We start from the raw sequence: 21791 nt of genomic DNA on the forward strand, positions 1-21791 counted from the left end.
AAACGCATTAGTCTATGGGAATACATGCGTACGCAAGCACATGCGTACGCTTTGCTTTTGCATACGCCAAAATTTACATAAGACGCCCGTTGGGCGTGGCTTGTGTAAATTCAAAAATTGGCCGGGAAAATAGCACTTGCCAATCATCCGCAAACGCTTGCATGCGGTTGCGGACGATGCGCTGCGTACTCAACCGTAAATGTGAACCTTACCTTACATGGTCGTCTGATCCCAGCAAGTGTGGCATTTTGCAATGGTGATGCCAGAACCAATTGATATTTTGTCATGAGGGATTATATTATATGGACTCTATATAGACTACGAGACCTATTGTTGAGGCTATCTGGTTAGGGATGACTGCGGTTAACCTCTGTGAATATGATTGACCCATGTTGGCAGTACCTCTCTCTATACTCAGTCTTCCTCCTTTTTAAGATTAAAAAAAGAGAAAAAAAAGTTGTGCAACACATGCATGGAAAGTAATTTTTCATATTACGGTCTTTATTAAAGAAGTTAAATTCGTAATCCAACAATTTTCACACTGGCCACTGGATCCATTTGTATACTAGTAGGCCCCAAGACTAGCAATAAAAGGGCATACTAGAGTCAAACACTACTGACTCATTAAGAAGCAAATCTTACTCCAGTGAAGGAATGGAGTATGATTTCTGTCGTAAGGAATGCCACAATTGGTCATAAATTAAACGAGGTGTGGCTTCACTCATCCCACACCACCTCCGCTGATTTTGACGAAGCTGGAAGAAACTAACTTTGTGCAAAAATTTTCCAATGCGATTTGAGCCATTTGTGGACTTTAGTTTAATGTCCTTTAAGGAAGAGTTTACAGCAAGGTTCCATATTAGAGGTGGGATTACAATGACTGGTAACACAGCTGATAACACAATATCCACCAGTCGCTATAAGCGACGTCACAGAAGACCCTGCTCTTCCTCCCTTCACAATGACCTTTGCGCAAACTCATTTTTCCCTTAAATACAAAACCGTTTTGGATCTGACCATTGTAGATAACGTACATGTGTTGTTTCCTGAAACAACGAGATGTTAAAGTCCTGGAAAAAAAAAACCACAACCCAAAAACCTGATTTAAGAGATTTAAATCAAATATGTAATATTTTCTGATGACACATTCTCTTTAAAGGAATTGCTATTTTGGTTTTGTAAGTGTTACTTGGTCATGTGCCGTGGCCATGATGTTTATGCATGGCTGACTTGCCGCTGTGTGCTTGACTGGCAGACCGCTGAACCATCTTTTTCCTGTTTTGCTTTCTTTTTCTTTATATAGAAAGAAGAAGGGAAAATTCAAGGACAACTCAACAACTCGGACTCCAACCAGTATATTCGTGAGTTAAAAGATCAAATTGAAGAATTGAAACAAGAGGTAAATTTCTAAACACCCTCATTCTCCTCATCTGTGCATATAGTCATGTGGGTGCCATCTCCCTGCTGTACATATTGTGGTATCTTATAAGACTTATTATGTTCCTCAGCATTGTATAATTAAGGTTAGAACAAAAAAATATTTTCTAAAGTCAAGTGGAAATCCCCCCCCCCCCCCACTCATTTTGGCTTTCCATGCAATTCTTAGTGTTGGAGTCCCCTTTGGCATACATCACCGATGGAATTATATGTCAAATACTTACACCATATGGATATACTCACATCTGCATATATAAAGTAGCTGAGATTCTCAGCCAGAAGTTTGTGTCAGGCGAATCGGGTGGTTTTGTTTGTTTGTCTGTTTTTTTTCCCTCACCTAGCATCTATACGCCATGCGAGTGTGTGGGTTTTTTCTCGCCTAATGTCCTCCATATGTAATTCATTTTTAAGACCAGCTTTTACATACAGTAATTTTTGTAATTTCAAGCTCATTTTCTAACTACTAAAACAATCTTATGTGCAGATACAGATGATTAATAGAAATGTCAGTGAGATCAGTGCTTTGCGTGTGTAGTTTTCTGTACTTGTATTTTAGCTAACAAAAGAAATGGCATGGGGTCCCCCTTATTTTTCTTAACTAGCTGAGGGAAAGCAGACCACTTGTGTGCTGTTTATAGTATGGAAAGAGGGTAATAAATATGGAGCTTCCCAGGCTATTGATATCAGCTCACAGCAATCTACTTAGCTTTTAAAGGTTATTAACAAGGGTGGATCCCCAATAAAATGATACTGAGTGACCCCTATTTTTATTAACCAGCAAAGGTTAAGCAGACAGCTGCAGGCTGATATTAATAGGCTGGGAAGGAGCCATCGATATTGGCCCCCTTCTCAGACTAATAACATCAGCCCTCAACCTCACCAGAAATGATGCGTCTATTAGATGCACAAATTCTGGCGCTTAACCTCTGCACTTCCCACTTGCCCTGACGCATTGGCTAGTGGAGTAATGGCTTTGGTGTTGATGTCAGCTGTTTTATGTCTTCTGACATCAAGCCCAGGGGTTAGTAATGGAGAGGTGTCTATTACAAGTCATCATCATTACTAAATCTGTAAGTTTAAGTAAAAAAAAAAAAAAAGCCTGCACAAAGCAAGGTCCTTCATTTGAACTAAACACTTTATTTTAGCCTTTTATTAAAATCCAGTTAAAAATAAAAAAAGTTTTCCTCCCGTCTGCAGATAAACCATAATGATGTCCCACAACGAACCCCAGCTCTGCTACATCCAGATGGTGTGTTGAGCGGTGATATGATGCGGCCACTCAGCACACCAGCGGGAACACACTGACCTTAACGTGTGAACGCGCCTGCAGTGAAGTCAGTAAGGTGACCACAGTTCATCAACTATGAACTTCGGTCACCTTACTGATGTCACCAGTCCTCATAGTATGCAGGTGCTGAATGCTATTTACATGCCTTAGTCTGTTCCAGCGTGTGGAGGCATCATTCTCATGTGCACCTGAGATTTGTGTGGAAAACTGCCCAGACGGACTAGCGGAGGAGAGTATTGGTCCGTTGGCTGTCCCCTTTGCTCACACGGACTGTATATTCGCTCCTGTGACCTCTGCCGTAATGACGCCAGCGCCATTAGCTTATTATAGATAAATGGAGGTGAATTCTAGGATGTGAGTCTCCGGTGGCTTTTGTTTCCCGTACACAGTCCCACCTGACTAGATGTAAAATAACAGTTTGGTGAATCTCTGGAGAGCTGCTTTGTAGTAATATTTTTGTATGATGCAGTTGCCTGTAGCTTCAATCCCTGTTGAGGTTCATGTGAAACTCGTGCTGTTTTGCCTAAAGCACATGTGCAGATTTGTGGTCGCTTACCGTTGTGGAGAAAGTATGTGCGTTGTGCTGGTATAACCGAGATTGCAAAAAAGGATACTTGCCTAATATCAGTTAAGCACTGAATTAGAAAGTAGTGGATTTGTACATAAATGTTATATAACTCTTGTAACCGTCCCTCATTGATTGCGTTGCTCAATAAGGCATCACTGTGCTGCTCTGATATTGCTCTGCTCACCTAGTGTTTCCCAAGAGCGCACACTGTAGGCGAGTGACCAGGTAGTGGCTTATATGTTCAGTCTTAGTTATTACTAGGAACAAATACATAGTTGTGACAGCACTATAGTGAGGCCAATATGTGACCGCTCATCTGAACTCCTTAATCTAACTTCTAAATGTTAGACTGCAAGTATATTGTGAGCCAGGATCCTTAAGAGCGCTCCTTTCACGATAACCTTGCAGTCTAAACCCCCGATGAAAGACTAAAATATTAGTTTGTCGGATTAAATGATCTTTTGGTTTGCACGAAAAAATCATAGTTCTCGGCGTGCAACATCTTGTGTAAACAGGAGAATGGCAGCCAATCAGGTCGTTCACTGCACATCTGAAGATCGGTTGGCTTGTGTAATCAGTAGTGATGAGTGAGTATACTCGTTGCTCTGGTTTTCCCGAGGGAATTCCCTAACTAACAAACAGGCATTCCACACATGTATTCAGCCTGTCTACAAGTCGCAAATCATGCAGCTGAGACGTCGAAGTCTAAATCTACGAGCGCGCCAAAATACTCGAGCATGCTCGGGAAAACGAGTATACTCGCTCATCACTAGTAATCAGTAGTGATGAGCAAGCGTGTCCTGGTATCGTGATTTTGCATGCTGTGGTGTTATCGGAGTATCTCGGGCGTGCTTGAGTAATATGTTGAGTCCCTGTGACTGCATGTCTCGCGGTTATCAGACAAGCACAACACATACGGTAACAGGCAATCCGCGCATGTGTTGCAGCTGTCTAACAGCCATGAGACATGCAGTCACAGGGACTCGGCATGTTACTTGAGAGACTCTGATAGCACGATATCCAAGTACGGTCGCTCATCACTAGTAATTGGGGTCGTAAATGACCGATCAACAGACGAGTAGCTGATTGGTGGTTGTCAGTGCCACCGGTACACTGACTTTATATGGGTAGACTTCAGTCCATATAACAGTTAATGGTCCTGACCCATCACTGCTTTTCCAGTTGTATTTTGACTTGAATGTCTTTCATTTCAATTAGTGACTTTGTGATTCGTGACAAATTCATGAAACAGTTTGCACCTTTTTTTCCCTCAAAAAATTTCATTAGTGGTTTTAGGGGTTTTTTTTAAAAAACTTTTTTGTTTTTTTCCGGCAGTATTGTAATGATTTTATGAAATGCAACTTTTTGAAAAAAGTTGTAAGTTCTGACGCATCTCGTGCAGTCCCCTCTAGAGTGATTTTATATAAGTCAGTTTAAAAATTGCTATTTTTGTAACATTTTAAAGTAATTTTTTTTTTCTGCACTAAAAAGTCCCAGAAGCAAAAAAACAAACCATTTTGGGCTCAAATGTGGCACACGCAAGTCATCAAAATTGCAAGTCTAAGAAGAAAAGTGACCTTCGTAAAAACTGCAATTGATGAGTTGAGCCGATATCTAGAACTTGCCAAGGCCTAAAGCTTCAGATCTTGAGGAATGTTACCGGCCATGGTCCTGAGGGATCTGCACGTGGTGCATTCGCTGTGATGCCTCATAAAGCAGCAAAAATTACAAATGTTAATATTGATCTTATGATTATCATTTACAAAGTATCTGCTCCAAATATCTTTTGCTTGGAGGCGCATGCTCACTCGCTGATGAGGGTTATCCTGAGTAGGCGATGATCTTCTCACTTTGGACTTCCAGTTCCATGTTCCTTTTTGAAGAGCGCTGCAACCAGACTGATCGTCAGTGGAGAAATGAATCTGTCAACATCACCGTAGACACTCGCCTCACACCATGATGTTTCTGCAATGTGCCATAAAGGAACATCTTGGGTTATAGATATCTTTCAGCATTGCTTGTTTTTGGTCTCTTTCACCACATGGCCAACCTTCACCCAATATGAATTGGTTCCTTTACAAGAGGATCTGCCATATTTGATCTCGCAGACAGTCTCTGTGATGATCTGGATATATTTATTTAGTTTTTTATAGAGGGCTGAAGAACTTCTCATGTTGGGTCTCTAACCGTTCAGTAGAAAACGAATTGGATACTTTTGGGCTGCGCTGAACCACTTGATCAGGTTTTCGTTCATTAATCCATTGATGAAAGTTATTTCGAAATGGACAGGTTTGCTAGAAGCTTATGCAAGTGGTAATAAGATCTCCTCCTCTGTGCCAAACCCTGCAATATAAGCTTCAGGCCATGAATTATACAGAGGCTTGCAATGGATCCCCGGGCATTAGTACCTTGGCAAACATTAAACTTTGCTTAAAGTGCCTCCCTTGTCCACGGTGGAGATGGCCGTCCACGTTAGGCTTGATGGGACCGTGGATATGAGCATTTAGATGTCCTCTACCAGTACACATCTAGGAAACTATTACTGGACTAGTGATATATTATCAAGAGAGCAATATTATACAAATGGAGTAACAGCTTTTTTGTTTTACCACTCGGCAGTGAACCCAAAATCTGCCGTTACCTGAAGTTAAGCGAGATCTGCTTTCATTACGGGGGATAGCTCAGTTCAGAAGGAAAAAGGCAGCTGTGGCAGAGACGTAAGTGTGCCTGCTCTGTAGATTAAAAATATTAGGGAACTGCTTCTTCAGCAGTTCTTACCATGACTTTATGACCGGATCACCATTCTGAAAGAACAGCAGAGACCTAAAACCATTCTCCCATTATTTCCCTACTCGTCAGACTGCACGTGGTGAACAGACACCAATCACTTCCCCCAAACCACCTGCGATGTTAGAGGTCATCTCCACACCTTTTATTATCAAGACCATCATGATCTGCTGATTGCTGCGGGTCCAGGTCTCCAGACCTCTGGCAGCACCAGTAGCAAAGTTTGGCTAGCTGTAACCACTGCAGGGGAATTACATTGATGGGACACCCCCTGATACAAATGTTGGCTGAAGGGCCGGTTTTGACCATTTTTCCCCTGTCTTATTGGCTGAATTCTGATGCACAAAGACTAAAAACCCAAAGTGTAAGTGTGTGTAATGGTATAGTTCATAAGGAAAGACGGAAGCATCTGGTGCCTTTAGTTACAGTGTATCCATGGGTCACTGTACACAACCAGATATGTTCCACTGACCGACTCTTCCCCTGCTCTCCTATGATTCTGGGACATCAGAGGTGTGAATATTCCGTTACGCGCTCTTCTGTGCTTGCACATTACACCTTATACTCGATGAAAGAAGCGGTGCAGCACCTGGTCTTGCTGAATTTTGCAAATACTTTGAGAACTGAGCGTTTTGCAGCAATAAACTCAACCATAATTCAGCTTTGACCACTGTTGAGGAAATGCTATTCTGAATACTGTGAAAAGGTTACGAGGGAGGGAATTTCCCATGGCCGGCCATACACTGCCTGTCACTAAGAGTAATGTGCATTATAAATGAAGTGTAGAAAAACACATCTGAACTTGTAATTTTTAATGTATCACAATTAACCCCCCTAAAACCCAAAGAATATAAAAGTGTGCGGTTCCCTGCAAAATGTGACACATAGCCTTACTGCTAACTCCAGTGTCCACTAAGTGGCGCTGTTCTCCAGTCATACTTGCCGTTAGCTGCTATGGTGATAGATTTATATACACACATAAATCTGTTTAATAAAACATTTGAAGTGGATCTAAAGAGATTTAAGGACATTAAGTTGCATTTAAAGACTAATTTTACCCATTTTTTTCTTTGCACAATCTGCACTAATTAATGTTCCTTGTACTAAGTTCTGTTAACTCCAGCACTCGAATTGATCATAATTCTACAATTTTTGGGGGTGTGGGTTTGTCTCTTTTTTTTTTTTTTTTTTGTTTTTAGACAAGTCTCAAATACTAGGAGAATAAATTCTGGGCAAATGAGACCAAAATTGAACTCTTTGGAAGTCCTAATACACATCATGTGTGTAGGCCTAAAGACACTGTGTATCACCCCAAAAACACCATACCAACAGTGAAGTTTGGAGGTGGATACTTCATGGTGTGAGGCTGTGTTTCAGCATACGGCACTGCCAAACTTCATATAATTGAAGGAAGGATGAATGGACAAATGTACAGAGACATTCTTGATAAAAATCAGCTGCCATCTACCAGGACGATGAAGATGAAATGAGGGTGGACATTTCAGCAAGGCAATGATCCCAAACACACAGCCAAGGAAACGCTCAATTGGTTCCACAGAAAATAAAGCTGCTAGAATGGCCAAGCCAATCACGTGACCTGAATCCAATAGAAAATTTATGGAAGGAACTAAAGCTCAGCAATCACAGAAGGACCCCACGGGACCTTCAGAATTTAAAGAGTGTGTGTGTGTGTGTGTGTGTAAAAGAATAGGCCAAAATCACGCCTGGGCAATGCATGTGACTAGTTTCTCCATTCAGGAGGTATCATGAAGCGTGGTCAATTCTTTTTACTGGTGTTATTTCTTATTACACACAACTTAATTTATCGACATCATGGTTTGTTTTCTTTTGCCTCTGTTTATTGGATGGGCTATTACTGACATCTGGTGAGAATTTCATGTTATTAGCTTCTTTAGAAATGTATTTACTTAGAAAATTGGTGATGTGTTCAGTACTTATTTCCCTGCAGTACCGAAAACTCATTTCATAATTCTATGGACAAAAATCTATATACTTTAGTATAATTTTGTAAACTAGCGGTCTTCATTCCTATGGCTCTTCAGACGTTGCTTAGTAGTTAGTCTTGCAACAGGTTGGAAACCACTGCTCCAGACTGTTCTCATCCTTGGACTTCTACACAACATTCTATGTTCTAAACCATAATAAATCTCTTGTTTCACCCTTTTTCCTGCACTCATCAAACCATTGAAATCCAATGATTTATCAGCCTTCGTGTGGTCCTGCTTTTATGGTTCTCGGCGGTTGCTTAGCTTCTGCCTGTTTCCTGTTGGATGTTGCAAGATCTGCCTGCTCTACCTAGATTACAGGAGTGGCCCAAGAGATTACAAGATAGGCATGCAGCACACATGTATCCTGCAGACCACAGGAATGTGACGCTTTACATCTTGTTACCAGTGTAGACCCTCATTACATGCTGCACCAATATAGAACTGATTACACCCCCTAGTATCAAACTCCCAGATAAGTGACACACAGCTTCTCGATCACAAAATTGTACATGCATGTGAATTTTCCATTTAACTTATTTGGGGAATAGCCCTTATCTCCTAGCCCAAAAAAAAGCCTGATTAGAAAAAAAAAATGGTGAGCTTACAAGCGACTTCTATTTCATGCATTAATTAAGACCTCAAAGCATGTCAGTCTCAAGAATTCACCTTTTGTCTTGAGCCGGGTCCAAAGGCTAGAGTAGAACTTGCTGATCACCGGGGTTCTGACTGCTGCAACCCCCACTAATTCCAAGAAAGAAGCTTTGGAGCTAAGAGAACCGTTCTGGATAGATTGATGGAGGTGCTTATTCTTGGCCTCCACTCAATTGTCTTTGGGATTGCTGCCCCATTCTTGGGGTTTGAGACTTGATCTTTGGATCACTGGGAGTACCAGCAGTGTAGCACCCAGTGCTCAGCATTTCCTATCTTATGGATAGCAATTTATTTTTTAACTAACCAGCATAGAAGAGGGGTTCTTCACGGTAAGAGCAGTGAGGCTCTGGAATTCTCTTCCTGAGGAAGTGGTGATGGCCAACTCACTGAATGAATTTAAGAAAGGAATGGATGCTTTTCTTGTGAGTAACAGTATAGAAGGTTACGACTAAAAGAATATTATAGGTAGATGGTTGACCCAGCTTAGGGGAAGGAATTTTTTTCCCTGTGGAGAAAATTGGCTTCTACTCTGTGGGTTTTTTGCCTTCCCCAGGATCAACCATGCAAAACTGCACTAAAAATAGGCTGAACTAGATGGACATAAGGTCTTCCTTCAGCCTTCAAAACTATGTTACTTCATTGGATGGCACCAGAGTGGCTAAATTAAAGGTATATTCACATTATCTGCTTTTGTATTGTTAATATACCTTTTAGACTTCCTTCATTATTTTTATTATTTTTTTCGTTGTTCAGATATCCTTAGTTTGATGCATTTTTCACTCCTGTACTTTCCTAGAGAATGCTGCATTTGGTAAAAAAACAAAGCCACTGACCCCAAAAATGCATTTGAGAATCACAATTGTGCCTTATTCGAGTCCCCTTTTTCTGTTAATCAGAGCAAGCAAATTTTCTCATTTTATAGTTGTGAAACGCTTCGGACGAGTTGTGACCCTTTTTTTTTTTTTTTTTTTTTTTCTCCAATGAAGTTTAGCTGTTTGTTAGGGCTTTATAATTTTGATTATTGTACCCAAAATTAAAGGAAATATAAAGAGTTACAGATTCAAAAATAAAAATGAAATATTCCATTTTCTTGCGACTTATCTCTGCTCTTCTTAAAACGTTCAAGTAAAGATCGGAGCGTTTCCTAAATGGTCAATTTTTGGGTTCTTGTACAGTCATGGCCAAAAGTTTAGAGAATGACACAAATATTAATTTTTACAAAGTCTACTGCTTCATTTTTTCTAATGGCAATTTGCATATACTCCAAAATGTTATAAAGAGTGATCAGCTTAACAGCAATTACTTGCAAAGTCAATATTTGCCTAGAAAATTAACTTTATCCCCCAAAACACATTTCAGCATCATTGCAGCCCTGCCTTAAAAGGACCAGCTAACATCGTTTGTGATTGCTCCATTAACACAGGTGTGGGTGTTGATGAGGACAGGGCTGGAGATCAATCTGTCATGATTAAGTAAGAATAACACCACTGGACACTTTAAAAGGAGGCTGGTGCTTGGCATCATTGTTTCTCTTCTGTTAACCATGGTTATCTCTAAAGAAACACGTGCAGTCATCATTGCACTGCACAAAAATGGCCTAACAGGGAAGAGTATCGCAGCTAGAAAGATTGCACCTCAGTCAACAATCTATCGCATCATCAAGAACTTCAAGGAGAGAGGTTCCCTTGTTGCCAAAAAGGCTCCAGGGCGCCCAAGAAAGACCAGCAAGCGCCAGGACCGTCTCTTAAAAGTGTTTCAGCTGCGGGATCGGGCTACCAGCAGTGCAGAGCTTGCTCAGGAATGGCAGCAGGCAGGTGTGAGTGCATCTGCACGCACTGTGAGGCGGAGAGTCTTGGAGCAAGGCCTGGTCTCAAGGAGGGCAGCAAAGAAGCCACTTCTCTCCAGAAAAAACATCATGGACAGACTGATATTCTGCAAGAGGTACAGGGAGTGGACTGCTGAGGACTGGGGTAAAGTCATTTTCTCTGATGAATCCCCTTTTCGATTGTTTGGGACATCTGGAAAACGGCTTATTCGGAGACCAGGTGAGCGCTACCACCAGTCTTGTCTCATGCCAACTGTCAAGCATCCTGAAACCATTCATGTGTGGGGTTTCTTCTCAGCCAAGGGAATGGGCTCTCTCTCAGTCTTGCCTAAAAACACAGCCATGAATAAAGAATGGTACCAGAATGTCCTCCAAGAGCAACTTCTCCCAACCGTCCAAGAGCAGTTTGGCGATCAACAATGCCTTTTTCAACATGATGGAGCACCTTGCCATAAAGCAAAGGTGATAACTAAATGGCTCAGGGAACAAAACATAGAGATTTTGGGACCATGGCCTGGAAACTCCCCAGATCTTAATCCCTTTGAGAACTTGTGGTCAATCATCAAGAGACGGGTGGACAAACAAAAACCTTCAAATTCAGACAAAATAAAAGCATTGATTTTGCAAGAATGGACTGCTATCAGTCAGGATTTGATTCAGAAGTTGATTGAGAGCATGCCAGGGAGAATTGCTGAGGTCCTGAAGAAGAAGGGTCAACACTGCAAATATTGACTTGCTGCATTAACTCATTCTAACTGTCAATATAACCTTTTGTTACTCATAATATGATTGCAATTATATTTCTGTATGTGATTAAAAACATCTGACAAACACACATAAAAACCAGAGGCCAGCAGATCATGTGAGAATATAATATTTGTGTCATTCTCTAAACTTTTGGCCATGACTGTATACCTGTGAAGTATAGTTCCTTCTGTAAATCCCCCACTAGTGCACTTTACTACTCCATAGCTAATGTCAATCCCAAAATTGCCAACCGTAACATAATAATAAGCTCCAATTACCAGTAATGATCACCGAAGATCCTGCTGTTAGTAAAGCCAAGACCAAACAGAGCATTTCAATAGTACAAAATCTTTTATTGATTCATATAAAAGTTAAAAAGACTTTCATGTTTTCAGAAAAAGTGCAAGAAAAGAACACACTGCTCCCATTAATAAAAAATCTTTGCCGCATGGTATTGGACCCCCATAATACACCACCATGAACGGTATGACAACAAGCTGACTAAATCAGCAAATAAGTGCTGGCAGATTTTGGTAAAAAAATGTTTCTGCTGTCATCATTGTAACATGCTCCAAAAAATGCCAAACACAATGGTTACTAGGTAGGCACACAGCAACCAAAAGTTTCTAACAGCTCACAATAGTAATCCTTCTTATCCTAGAAAGGGGTTAAATAAGCCACATCATAATAAAGGTTGCTGCCCACACTGATCTAGATAATAAATGTCTTCATAACCTAATTCATGCTGGAGTTGGAGAGGCCATTACCTGGATCCTAGCAGCGTTCAATTATGTCTCCTGGGAGCCGTGTCCTTCTGCCGCGACGCGCACGTTTCGCCCTGCTTCTTCGGGGGGCGTGAAGAAGAGGAAGCCCGAAGAAGCAGGGCGAAAGATTTTTTTTATTAATGGGAGCTGTGTGTTCTTCTTTTCTTGCACTTTTTCTGTAAACATGAAAGTCTTTTTAACTTTTATATGAATCAATAAAAGAGATTTTGTACTGTTGAAATGCTCTGTTTGGTCTTGGCTTTACTAACAGCAGGATCTTAGGCGATCATCCATAGCTAATGTGGAGATGACAAGAATAGATCTGGTCTTTGTTTTCACAGCTTGCTGAACTGATGAGTTCTGAGAAATGGTGAAGGGGTCTTTTACACAAAAGCAAAATATTACCTGTCCACAAAATGCCTGATCCCGAGGACGGGGCTGAATTTGGCTGGAGTTATGGTTGCACCCGCGCTTCACCGCGATAGTCATTTATCTGTCTGGTGGAGAGCACAGTCCCATAAATACTCGAGGTCTGCAGGCCAACATTGTCATGGATTAACGCACCCATCATAATGGAGACCTCCTGTACCATGTTTATTCTGTTGGCTTTTTTCTATTTTTTAAATTGAACTTTTATTTTATTTTATTAAAATTAGTCTAGTGCCCCTTACTCCATAGTATAGTCCAAGGTTCCCCAACTCCAGTCCTCAAGGCCCACCAACAGGTCATGTTTTCAGGATTTCCCTTGTATAGTACAGGTGATGCAATTATCACCTGGGCAATAATAAGGAAATCCTGACGACCTGTTGGTGGGCCTTGAGGACTGGAGTTGGGGAACCCTGGTATAGTCTATTCTTTATATTTTTTTTGCATGGGGTTTTGGTTGTGCAGACTTTCCAGTGGCTGCAGTCATTCAGGAGCAGCCTGTGAATTGATTGGTGTCTTGGCCCCTGCTTGCGGTTTTTGTGCTTTGATTGCACGAAAAACACGCATTTTCTGACTGGCGATCCATACTGATCTGTATATATTGACATAACTAGGCTTCATGAAATAAATCGCATTCACGCTGTTTTAATTAGAGCACTTATGGCATGTTGTAGGGTTGACTACAAACTGAATTTATTTATTTTTTTTTTTTTTTCTTTCCTGTCCCTAAGACACCTCGTATATAACCATTTCATTGCATGTTATAATTTTGTTTGTAATTTGTTTAGTTTTCTATTGATTGTTAAATTGTAAAAAAAAAAAAAATGTGCACAATGTTTTTAACGTCGCCTGTTTCCACACATGCCTGACTCCAAGGAACAGTCAGCAGCTCCAGGTAAGGTTGAAGCCTGCCACGTGTGGGACTGGGCTTTTCCCATGGCCAGCTTGCTGCAGTCATACATACTTTTTGGTTCTCACTATGTAATGCCCCCGTTGTGCTGCACAATTTGTGACGCTCTGCATCTCTTACATCTGCCCATGGTGTGTGCTGGCGTGTGCCTGGGAATGCTACCAAATGTCTCCGTGCATGGCAGGAGTGTGAAGTTGGAGCCTCAACAAGTATGAACCAAAGTTCACCTTTACCCAAAACTGATAAAATCGGAGCACTTATATTTGCAAACGTTTGCCGAGTGTGCATGTCCTGTGAAGTGTGGGTGCGCGCACGCCGTTGTCATATCATGTAGCCTTTACAGCTGTATGTGTGTGTGTGTATATATACTGTATATGTGTGTATATTTATTATTATTTTTCAATCAGACCCCTTTAAATTTTTCACTTTCACTGCAGCCATTTGGTAAATTCAAAAAAAGTTGTTTTTTTTTTCTCATTAATGTACACTCTGCACCCCATCTTGACTGGAAAAAAACCCCAAAAATGTAGAAATGTTTGCAAATTTATTAAGAAAGAAAAGCAAGTTTTTCACACCTGGATTTGGGGATCCTCTGCCATTCTTCCTTGCAGATCCTCTCCAGTTCCGTCAGGTTGGATGGTGAATGTTGGTGGACAGCCATTTTCAGGTCTCTCCAGAGATGCTCAATTGGGCTCAGGGCTCTGGCTGGGCCAGTCAAGAGTGGTCAAATTTGTTCTGAATCCTTGCCTTTGTTATTTTAGCTGTGTGCTTAGGGTCATTGTCTTGTTGGAAGGTGAACCTTCGGCCAAGTCTGATGTCCAGAGTACTCTGGAAGAGGTTTTCATCTAGGATATCTCTGTACTTGGCCGCATTCATGTTTCCATCAATTGCAACCAGGTGTCCTGTCCCTGCAGCTGAAAAACACCCCCATAGCATGATGCTGCCACCACCATGTTACACTGTTGGGATTGTATTGGGCAGGTGATGAGCAGTGCCTGGTTTTCTCCACACATACCGCTTAGAATTATCACCAAAAAGTTCTATCTTCAGCTCATCAGACCAGAGAATATTATTTCTCATAGTCTGGGAGTCCTTCTTGTGTGTGTTTTTTTTTTTTTTTTTTTTTTTTTTTAGCAAACTGTGCGGGCTTTCATATGTCTGGCACTGAAAATAGGCTTCTGTTAGGCCATTCTGCCACAAAGGCCCGACTGGTGGAGGGCTGCAGTGATAGTGGACTTTATGGAACTTTCTCCCATCTCCCTACTGCATCTATGGAGCTCAGCCACAGTGATTTTGGGGTTCTCTCACAAGGCTTTTCTTCCACGATTGCTCAGTTTGGCTGGATGGCCAGGTCTAGGAAGACTTCTGGTGGTCCCAAACTTCTCGCAATTAAAGAATTATGGAGGCCACTGTGCTCTTAAAAACCTAGAATTCTTTTGTAACCTTGGCCAGATGTGTGCCCTGCCACAATTCTGTCTGAGCTCCTTGGCCAGTTCCTTTGACCTCATGATTCTCATTTGGCCTGACATGCGCTGTGAGGTCTTATATAGACAGGTGTGCGCCTTTACAAATCAAGTCCTATCAGTTTAATTACACAGCTGGTCTCCAATGAAGGAGTAGAACCATCTCAAGGAGGATCACAATGAAATCGACAGCATGTGACTTAAATGAGTGTCTGAGCAAAGGGTCTGAATACCGTATTTTTCGGACCATAAGACGCACTTTTTTCCCCCAAAATTTTTGGGTAAAGTGGAGGGTGCGTCTTATGGTCGCAATATACTCACTTTCTGTGGCTGGTGGGGTGGGGCTCTGTGGTAAGGTGGTGGCGGACTGTGCTGCGGTGCAGGGGCGCTGTGCTCCGGTGCAGAGGCAGCAGCTCCGGCGGCATTTTCTCAAAGACCAGAGGCTGCCATGTTGCGGTGGCCTCTGGGAACATGGACGTCAGGAAGATGGCCGCCGGTCCAGGGACGGCGCATGCTCTGGTACAGATCTCGTCCCGAGATCTCGGTAGATGAGATTCAAATCTCGGCAACGAGATCTCGGAACGAGATCTGAATCGGAGCATGCGCCATCCCCGTACCGGCGTCCATGTTCCCGAAGGCCACTGCAACGTGGCAGCCTCCGGTCTTTGAGAAAATGCCACCGGAGCCGCTGCCTCTGCATCGGAGCACAGCGCTCCAGCACAGTACCACAGGACCGCAGCACTCCTTTCCCCAGCACTGCAGCGCCCCACCACAGCACCCCTTCCGCAGTACAGTACCGCAGCACCCCTTCCCCAGCACAGTACCCCAGCACCACAGAACACCTTCCCCAGCACAGTACTGCAGCACAGGACCGCAGCGCCCCAGCACAGTACCCCAGCACTTCACCACAGCACCCCTTCCCCAGCACAGCAGCATAGCGTCCCAGCACAGCACCCCAGCACAGTGCCCCTGCCCCAGCAAAGAGCCACCACCGCACCAGCTTGGGATGGGATTTCCTAGAGGCCACCGCACCAGCCTGGAACATCGAACGACCCCTGTGACCACTCCTCCACCTGTGCCGGATCCCTTCCCTGGTAAGCTGAATTCAGACTGTAAGACGGACCCCCATTTGACACATTATTTTCTTCCCTATTTTCCTTCTAAAAATTTAGGGTGCATCTTATGGTCCGGTGCGTCTTATAGTCCGAAAAATATGGTATTTATGGCCATGTGATATTTCAGTTTTTCTTTTTTAATAATTTTGCAAAAATTTCTACATTTTGTTTGTTTTTTTCAGTTAAGATGGGGTGCAGAGTGTACATTTACTGAAGAAAAAAATGAACGTTTTTTGAATTTACCAAATGGCTCCAATGAAACAGTGAAAAATTTAAAGGGGTCTGAATACTTTCCATACCCACTGTACATATAATTTTTATATATATATATATATATATATATATATATATATATATTGTAGTGTTTAATATGTGTATAATATATAGATATGTATGTGTATATGTATTTTTAATATATAAAAATGTATTTTGTTTTAACAGATCCAGTGTCAAAAAGGCCACAGGGGCCTCCAAGGCCAACACACTTTTGATGGGATCCATATTGTCAATCATATAATTGGGGATGACGTGTCCTTCCATTCCTCTGATGAAGACTTTGCCACCAGCTCTCTACAGACGGAGGGTGTTCATTATGGCCTGGCCAAAAACCACAAAAAGTTGGTTTTGCTCCCTTGTGATTTGGACAGCAGTGATAGCGATCCAGAAGAACTAGCCATCATTACTGATTCTAATGGTGTGGTCCCAAAGCAAATTGGAAAAAGAACAGAGTCTTACTCCACTACGGTGTGAACAGAGTCTTACTCCACTACGGTGTGAGCATCACTGTGACTTTTTTTTTTTATCAACTAGACAGTCATGACAATGAATTGTTACAGTACGCGGATCATCCTACAATCAGACCTGACTGACCCAGCATGTATAGAACTTCCAGTTGCCTTCACTTGCCTTTTGCCAAAAGTTCATCATTGCCATACGCTAGACAGACGCTCAATGGACACGTTTGCTATAACAGTATTATCATAAAATGTGACTGCTCTGAATGTTTCTGCTCCTCAATCATAGCCGGTGTTGCTTCTCATACACACCTGATGGAGACCACTTATGGGGATGCCTCTGGTCGTTCTTTCCTTTCTTTCACCTGTATAAAAGAAAAACGTGCAATATTTTACCTACATCTCTTGAACAAAATGTCTGTTTTGTTAATGTGTGGACATATTTATGGTTGACATATCGCTCATCATTTGGTGATGAAACCCACCAGCTTGTCAATGTATGAAAGGCTGATGACTGCTAGATAACAAATATTAGATATTACCCATAAGACCAGACATTCAGTTTGTCTGCGAAGGTTGGTGCCCGCTCACAAGCGCTGCTGCTCCCCACGCATTTTACAGACTCCGTTCATGTTCTCTGAATAGTAGTGGGGTGTAAGCAGTTTCAAAACGTCCTTTTGTAGGCTGTGAATCTCTAAGAACCAAATGATCAGGCATGTTGAAATTGAACATGTCTAATCCCTTTTCTCATTGGCAGAACATCATATATGCTCAACTGGTCCCACCAAAATGTACAGTTTGGGTCGGGTTTGGTCTGTTCCGTGACCACCTTGGGGGCTGAAGTTACAAAACGGTGCTTTGGGCGTTATATCTGATCTTTTAGTATTAATTTTTCTCTAACTTATCACGAGACACTAAATCAAGTCTTGCATTGAGGCGCGTATAACACTCCACAAATGAAATGGAAGTACGGTATAGTGAACGGGTAAGGGGTAGGGACAGATCTTGGGGTTCATGGCTGAGGATGGGCCTGTACATTGTCCTCACTCGTATGTCGGGACGATGTCTGCAAGTAGAGATCAGCAAACGGATGCTCATTTCCAAAACTGCATACATGAACTTGGCCAAGTTAGTGATTGTCCAGTATTAAATAAAGTGTTTTTTTCCCAGAAACAGCGCCACCCTTGTTGATGGGCGGTGTTTGGTACTGCGCGTCATCTTCATTCCCTTTAAAGCAAATAGCGCTCGTCAGTGACACCAGACAGCCATAATATTAAGCCGATCTGTTCCCAGTTCGCCATTCCAATATTTTGACCAACTCCCATCTCCTCCAGTGTTTCTCATATCCTCGAGGACACTGAGATTTTATTTTTTAGTCTTTACTGCTACAGTTATCCAATCTGTCGCAGGTTATTTTATGGGAATGCCTCAAAAGATCACTGTGCAGTAGCCTAAAAATGTCTTAAAGCTGCAAAATGAGACCAAATGTCAGTGATTTATATATATTTTTCTTTTTTTTTTTTTAAAGCCTTTTTATGTTGTGTTTCAATGTTATTAACAGGTCAATTAATGTAACTTGTGAGATATTTTGTACATAAATATACATATTTCATGCCGAAGGTGCACAACGCACATCATCCTTTTATACCTAGAATGTAAATGTTGAATTATAACTGATCCTGTACCATAAGTGGGGGGAAAAAATGGACGTTTCTTTGTAAATACAATTGTTTACTGATCATGCAAAAGAACACTAATCAGATCTTTATGAAATAGCGCCAGAACCATACATTGCATTCCACATTCGAAATGTCATCACTTAACAGATGCTTGAGAACACTATTGATGGAAATCTTTTAACATTATATATATGTATATGTAACTAAAATAAATTTTTTTCATGATTTAAGTCTGTGCTTGGTCTATATAAACTAACTGCTGTCACTTAAAGTTAATCCGAAAGCAGGTTTTACTATATAATCTGAGAGCAGCGTGATGTAGGGGTAGAGACCCTGATTCTAGTGATGCCACTTTGCGGTTTTTGCAGTTTCAATCAAATCCGTAATTTATCAGCAGGAAATTCACTACAGGACTAGGTGCCCGATGCCTACTAGTCAGTTTGCTCTGCGTTACCACGCCCCCACCACTGATTTTCAGCTTCTGCCTATGCACAATGTAAGCAAAGCTGTCAATCGGTGATGTGGGCGGGGTTATACAGGGCTCAGTGTTCAGAGCTCAGCTAAATCTGCAGCAGGGAAATCTGAGATTGTATCACAACTGCTGCACCCGGTAAGCTAAGTGGCACATCACTGGAAACTGGGTCCTTGCCTCTACACCGTGCAGCTCTCGGATTACTTGGCAATAAAATTCCTGACAGATTCATTCTAAAAAAAAAAAAAATCTAGGACTTTTTTTTTTTTCTAGGACACTTGCAAATATGGCAGCAAAAGTATATGGAATATACAAGATAACAGCCGTTCAATGTGGAAGCAACTGATCACCAATCTCCTAATTAGAAAGGTCTACTTTTTTTTTAATTTATATTTTTTAATATATTTGGTGCTAAGAAATATTCTTCCAGTTGGGTTTCTTTAAAAATGTTGCACTGTTTTTTTGTTTTTTTTTGTTTTTTTCTTTGTTTTTTTTTTTTGTTTGTTTTTTTACAGGCTCCTTGTTTCACTGCACATTAAACTTTGTGGTGATAAATCGGCTAAGAGGCGCTCGGGGGGAAAAAAAACAGATAAGGGTTACTAACTCTCCAAACATCAGAATGGGATGATCAATAGATTTTCAGTTAACTCAATTTGCAGCCAGCAATATACACTGCTCAAAAAAATAAAAACACTTAAATAACACAATGTAACTCCTAGTTAATCACACTTCTGTGAAATCAACCTGTCCAGTTATGAATCAACACTGATTGTGAATCAATTTTTCCTGCTGTTGTGCAAATGGAACAGACATCCATTATAATGAGCAATTAGGAAGACAACCCCCTATAAAGGAGTGGTTCTGCAGAGGGTGACCACTAGCCATTTCTCTGTTCTCCTTTTTGGCTGTTGGTAGCTTTTGCATTTTGTCATTGCTCTCACCCCTAAAGGTACAGTAGTATGAGGGAGAAGTTGCTCAGTTAGTGCAGCTCATCCAGGATGGCACATCAATGCAAGCGGTGTCAAGCAGGGCTGTGGAGTCTCAGTTGATATAAAATGGACTGACTCTGAAAATATGTAATAAATTGGTTACAGTATTTAAATGCAGGATGTGCTGAATATTTTTTTAATAAGAATTTGGTAGTAATTAAATGTGTTATAAATGTCTGTTCTATTCCTGATCTGAGGATCTCAGCATTTAGTTGAGATGAATCTGTGCTGCACTTTATGTACATGCTCAGTAGTGAGGCAGGGCTGTGGGGTCGTACATGAGATGAATCTGTGCTGCACTTTATGTACATGCTCAGTAGTGAGGCAGGGCTGTGGGGTCGTACATGAGATGAATCTGTGCTGCACTTTATGTACATGCTCAGTCAGTGGCGGATTATAATGAGGTCAATTTGGGCAGTTGCCCCGGGCCCAGTGGGGTTAAGGGGCCCACAGCCCAGGCCAGTAAATTGCCCCATTATAATCCGCGCAGGGCCGGATTATAGGCAGGGCAGGCGGGGCTTCAGCCCCGGGGCCCCCACCACAAGAGCTTCTAAGGGGGCCCCCACCACATTCCTGCTGGCTGCTGCAATGGCACTCCATCTTCTCCCCACCTAAAAGTGAGTGACCGTGGGGGCGGCATTATGTGCTCTGCTACCAGCAGCATCTACAAGTAGCGTGAACGCTGATGCTGCTGGTAGCGTGCAAAGGCTTGTGATGAGCTCACAGGAGGTAAGGTGTCAGGGCCCCCGATCATGTGACCCCTGTCTCCTCCCCTCCTGTGACCTCATCACAGGTCCTGTGCGCAGAGCACTGAGAGCAGCCATGTATGTGGAGTGCGGGTGGAGGTCGGTGCTGGAGGCTCCATTATTCTCTATGTGGAGTGCGACTCTGCGGGTGGAGGTCGGTGCTGGAGGCTCCATTATTCTCTATGTGGAGTGGGGCTCTGCGGGTGGAGGTCGGTGCTGGAGGCTCCATTATTCTCTATGTGGAGTGGGGCTCTGCGGGTGGAGGTCGGTGCTGGAGGCTCCATTATTCTCTATGTGGAGTGCGGCTCTGCGGGTGGAGGTCGGTGCTGGAGGCTCCATTATTCTCTATGTGGAGTGCGGCTCTGCAGGTGGAGGTCGGTGCTGGAGGCCCCATTATTCTCTATGTGGAGTGCGGCTCTGCGGGTGGAGGTCGGTGCTGGAGGCTCCATTATTCTCTATGTGGAGTGGGGCTCTGCAGGTGGAGGTCAGTGCTGGAGGCTCCATTATTCTCTATGTGGAGTGGGGCTCTGCGGGTGGAGGTCGGTGCTGGAGGCTCCATTATTCTCTATGTGGAGTGGGGCTCTGCAGGTGGAGGTCGGTGCTGGAGGCTCCATTATTCTCTATGTGGAGTGCGGCTCTGCGGGTGGAGGTCGGTGCTGGAGGCCCCATTCTCTATGTAGAGTGTGGCTCTGCGGGTGGAGGTCGGTGCTGGAGGCCCCATTATTCTCTATGTAGAGTGTGGCTCTACGATTCGTGACCCCCGTCACGTGACGAGGGGGGCCCACAGAGTCTGAACTGCCCCGGGCCCTGGCTACCCTTAATCCACCCCTGTGCTCAGTAGAGAGACAGGGCTGTGGGGTCACAGATGAGATGAATCTGTGCTGCACTTTATGTACATTCTCAGTAGTGAGGCAGGGCTGTGGGGTCGTAGATGAGATGAATCTGTGCTGCACTTTATATACATACTCAGTAGTGAGGCAGGGCTGTGGGGTCGTAGATGAGATGAATCTGTGCTGCACTTTATATACATGCTCAGTAGTGAGGCAGGGCTGTGGGGTCGTAGATGAGATGAATCTGTGCTGCACTTTATGTACATTCTCAGTAGTGAGGCAGGGCTGTGGGGTCGTAGATGAGATGAATCTGTGCTGCACTTTATGTACATTCTCAGTAGTGAGGCAGGG

The 21791-nt window shown here is 42.7% G+C and overlaps 1 protein-coding gene across 7 annotated transcripts in view; it reads left to right on the top strand.

Moving 5' to 3' along the window:
* Positions 1–18633, top strand: part of EVI5 (ecotropic viral integration site 5) — a 141866-nt gene extending 123233 nt beyond the window's left edge. For all 7 annotated transcript variants that reach the window (XM_073571450.1, XM_073571448.1, XM_073571449.1 and 4 more), the window contains 2 exons: positions 1304–1399; positions 16432–18633. In XM_073571450.1, the coding sequence (XP_073427551.1) occupies positions 1304–1399; positions 16432–16740 (405 nt within the window). In that variant the 3' untranslated portion in view covers positions 16741–18633. The remainder of the gene's footprint in view (positions 1–1303; positions 1400–16431) is intronic.
* The last annotated feature ends 3158 nt before the right edge of the window (positions 18634–21791 follow it).

Source organism: Dendrobates tinctorius, unplaced genomic scaffold (genome assembly GCF_039654945.1).
Source record: "Dendrobates tinctorius isolate UK_male_01 unplaced genomic scaffold, ASM3965494v1 ptg000029l, whole genome shotgun sequence".
Classification (NCBI taxonomy): domain Eukaryota; kingdom Metazoa; phylum Chordata; class Amphibia; order Anura; family Dendrobatidae; genus Dendrobates; species Dendrobates tinctorius.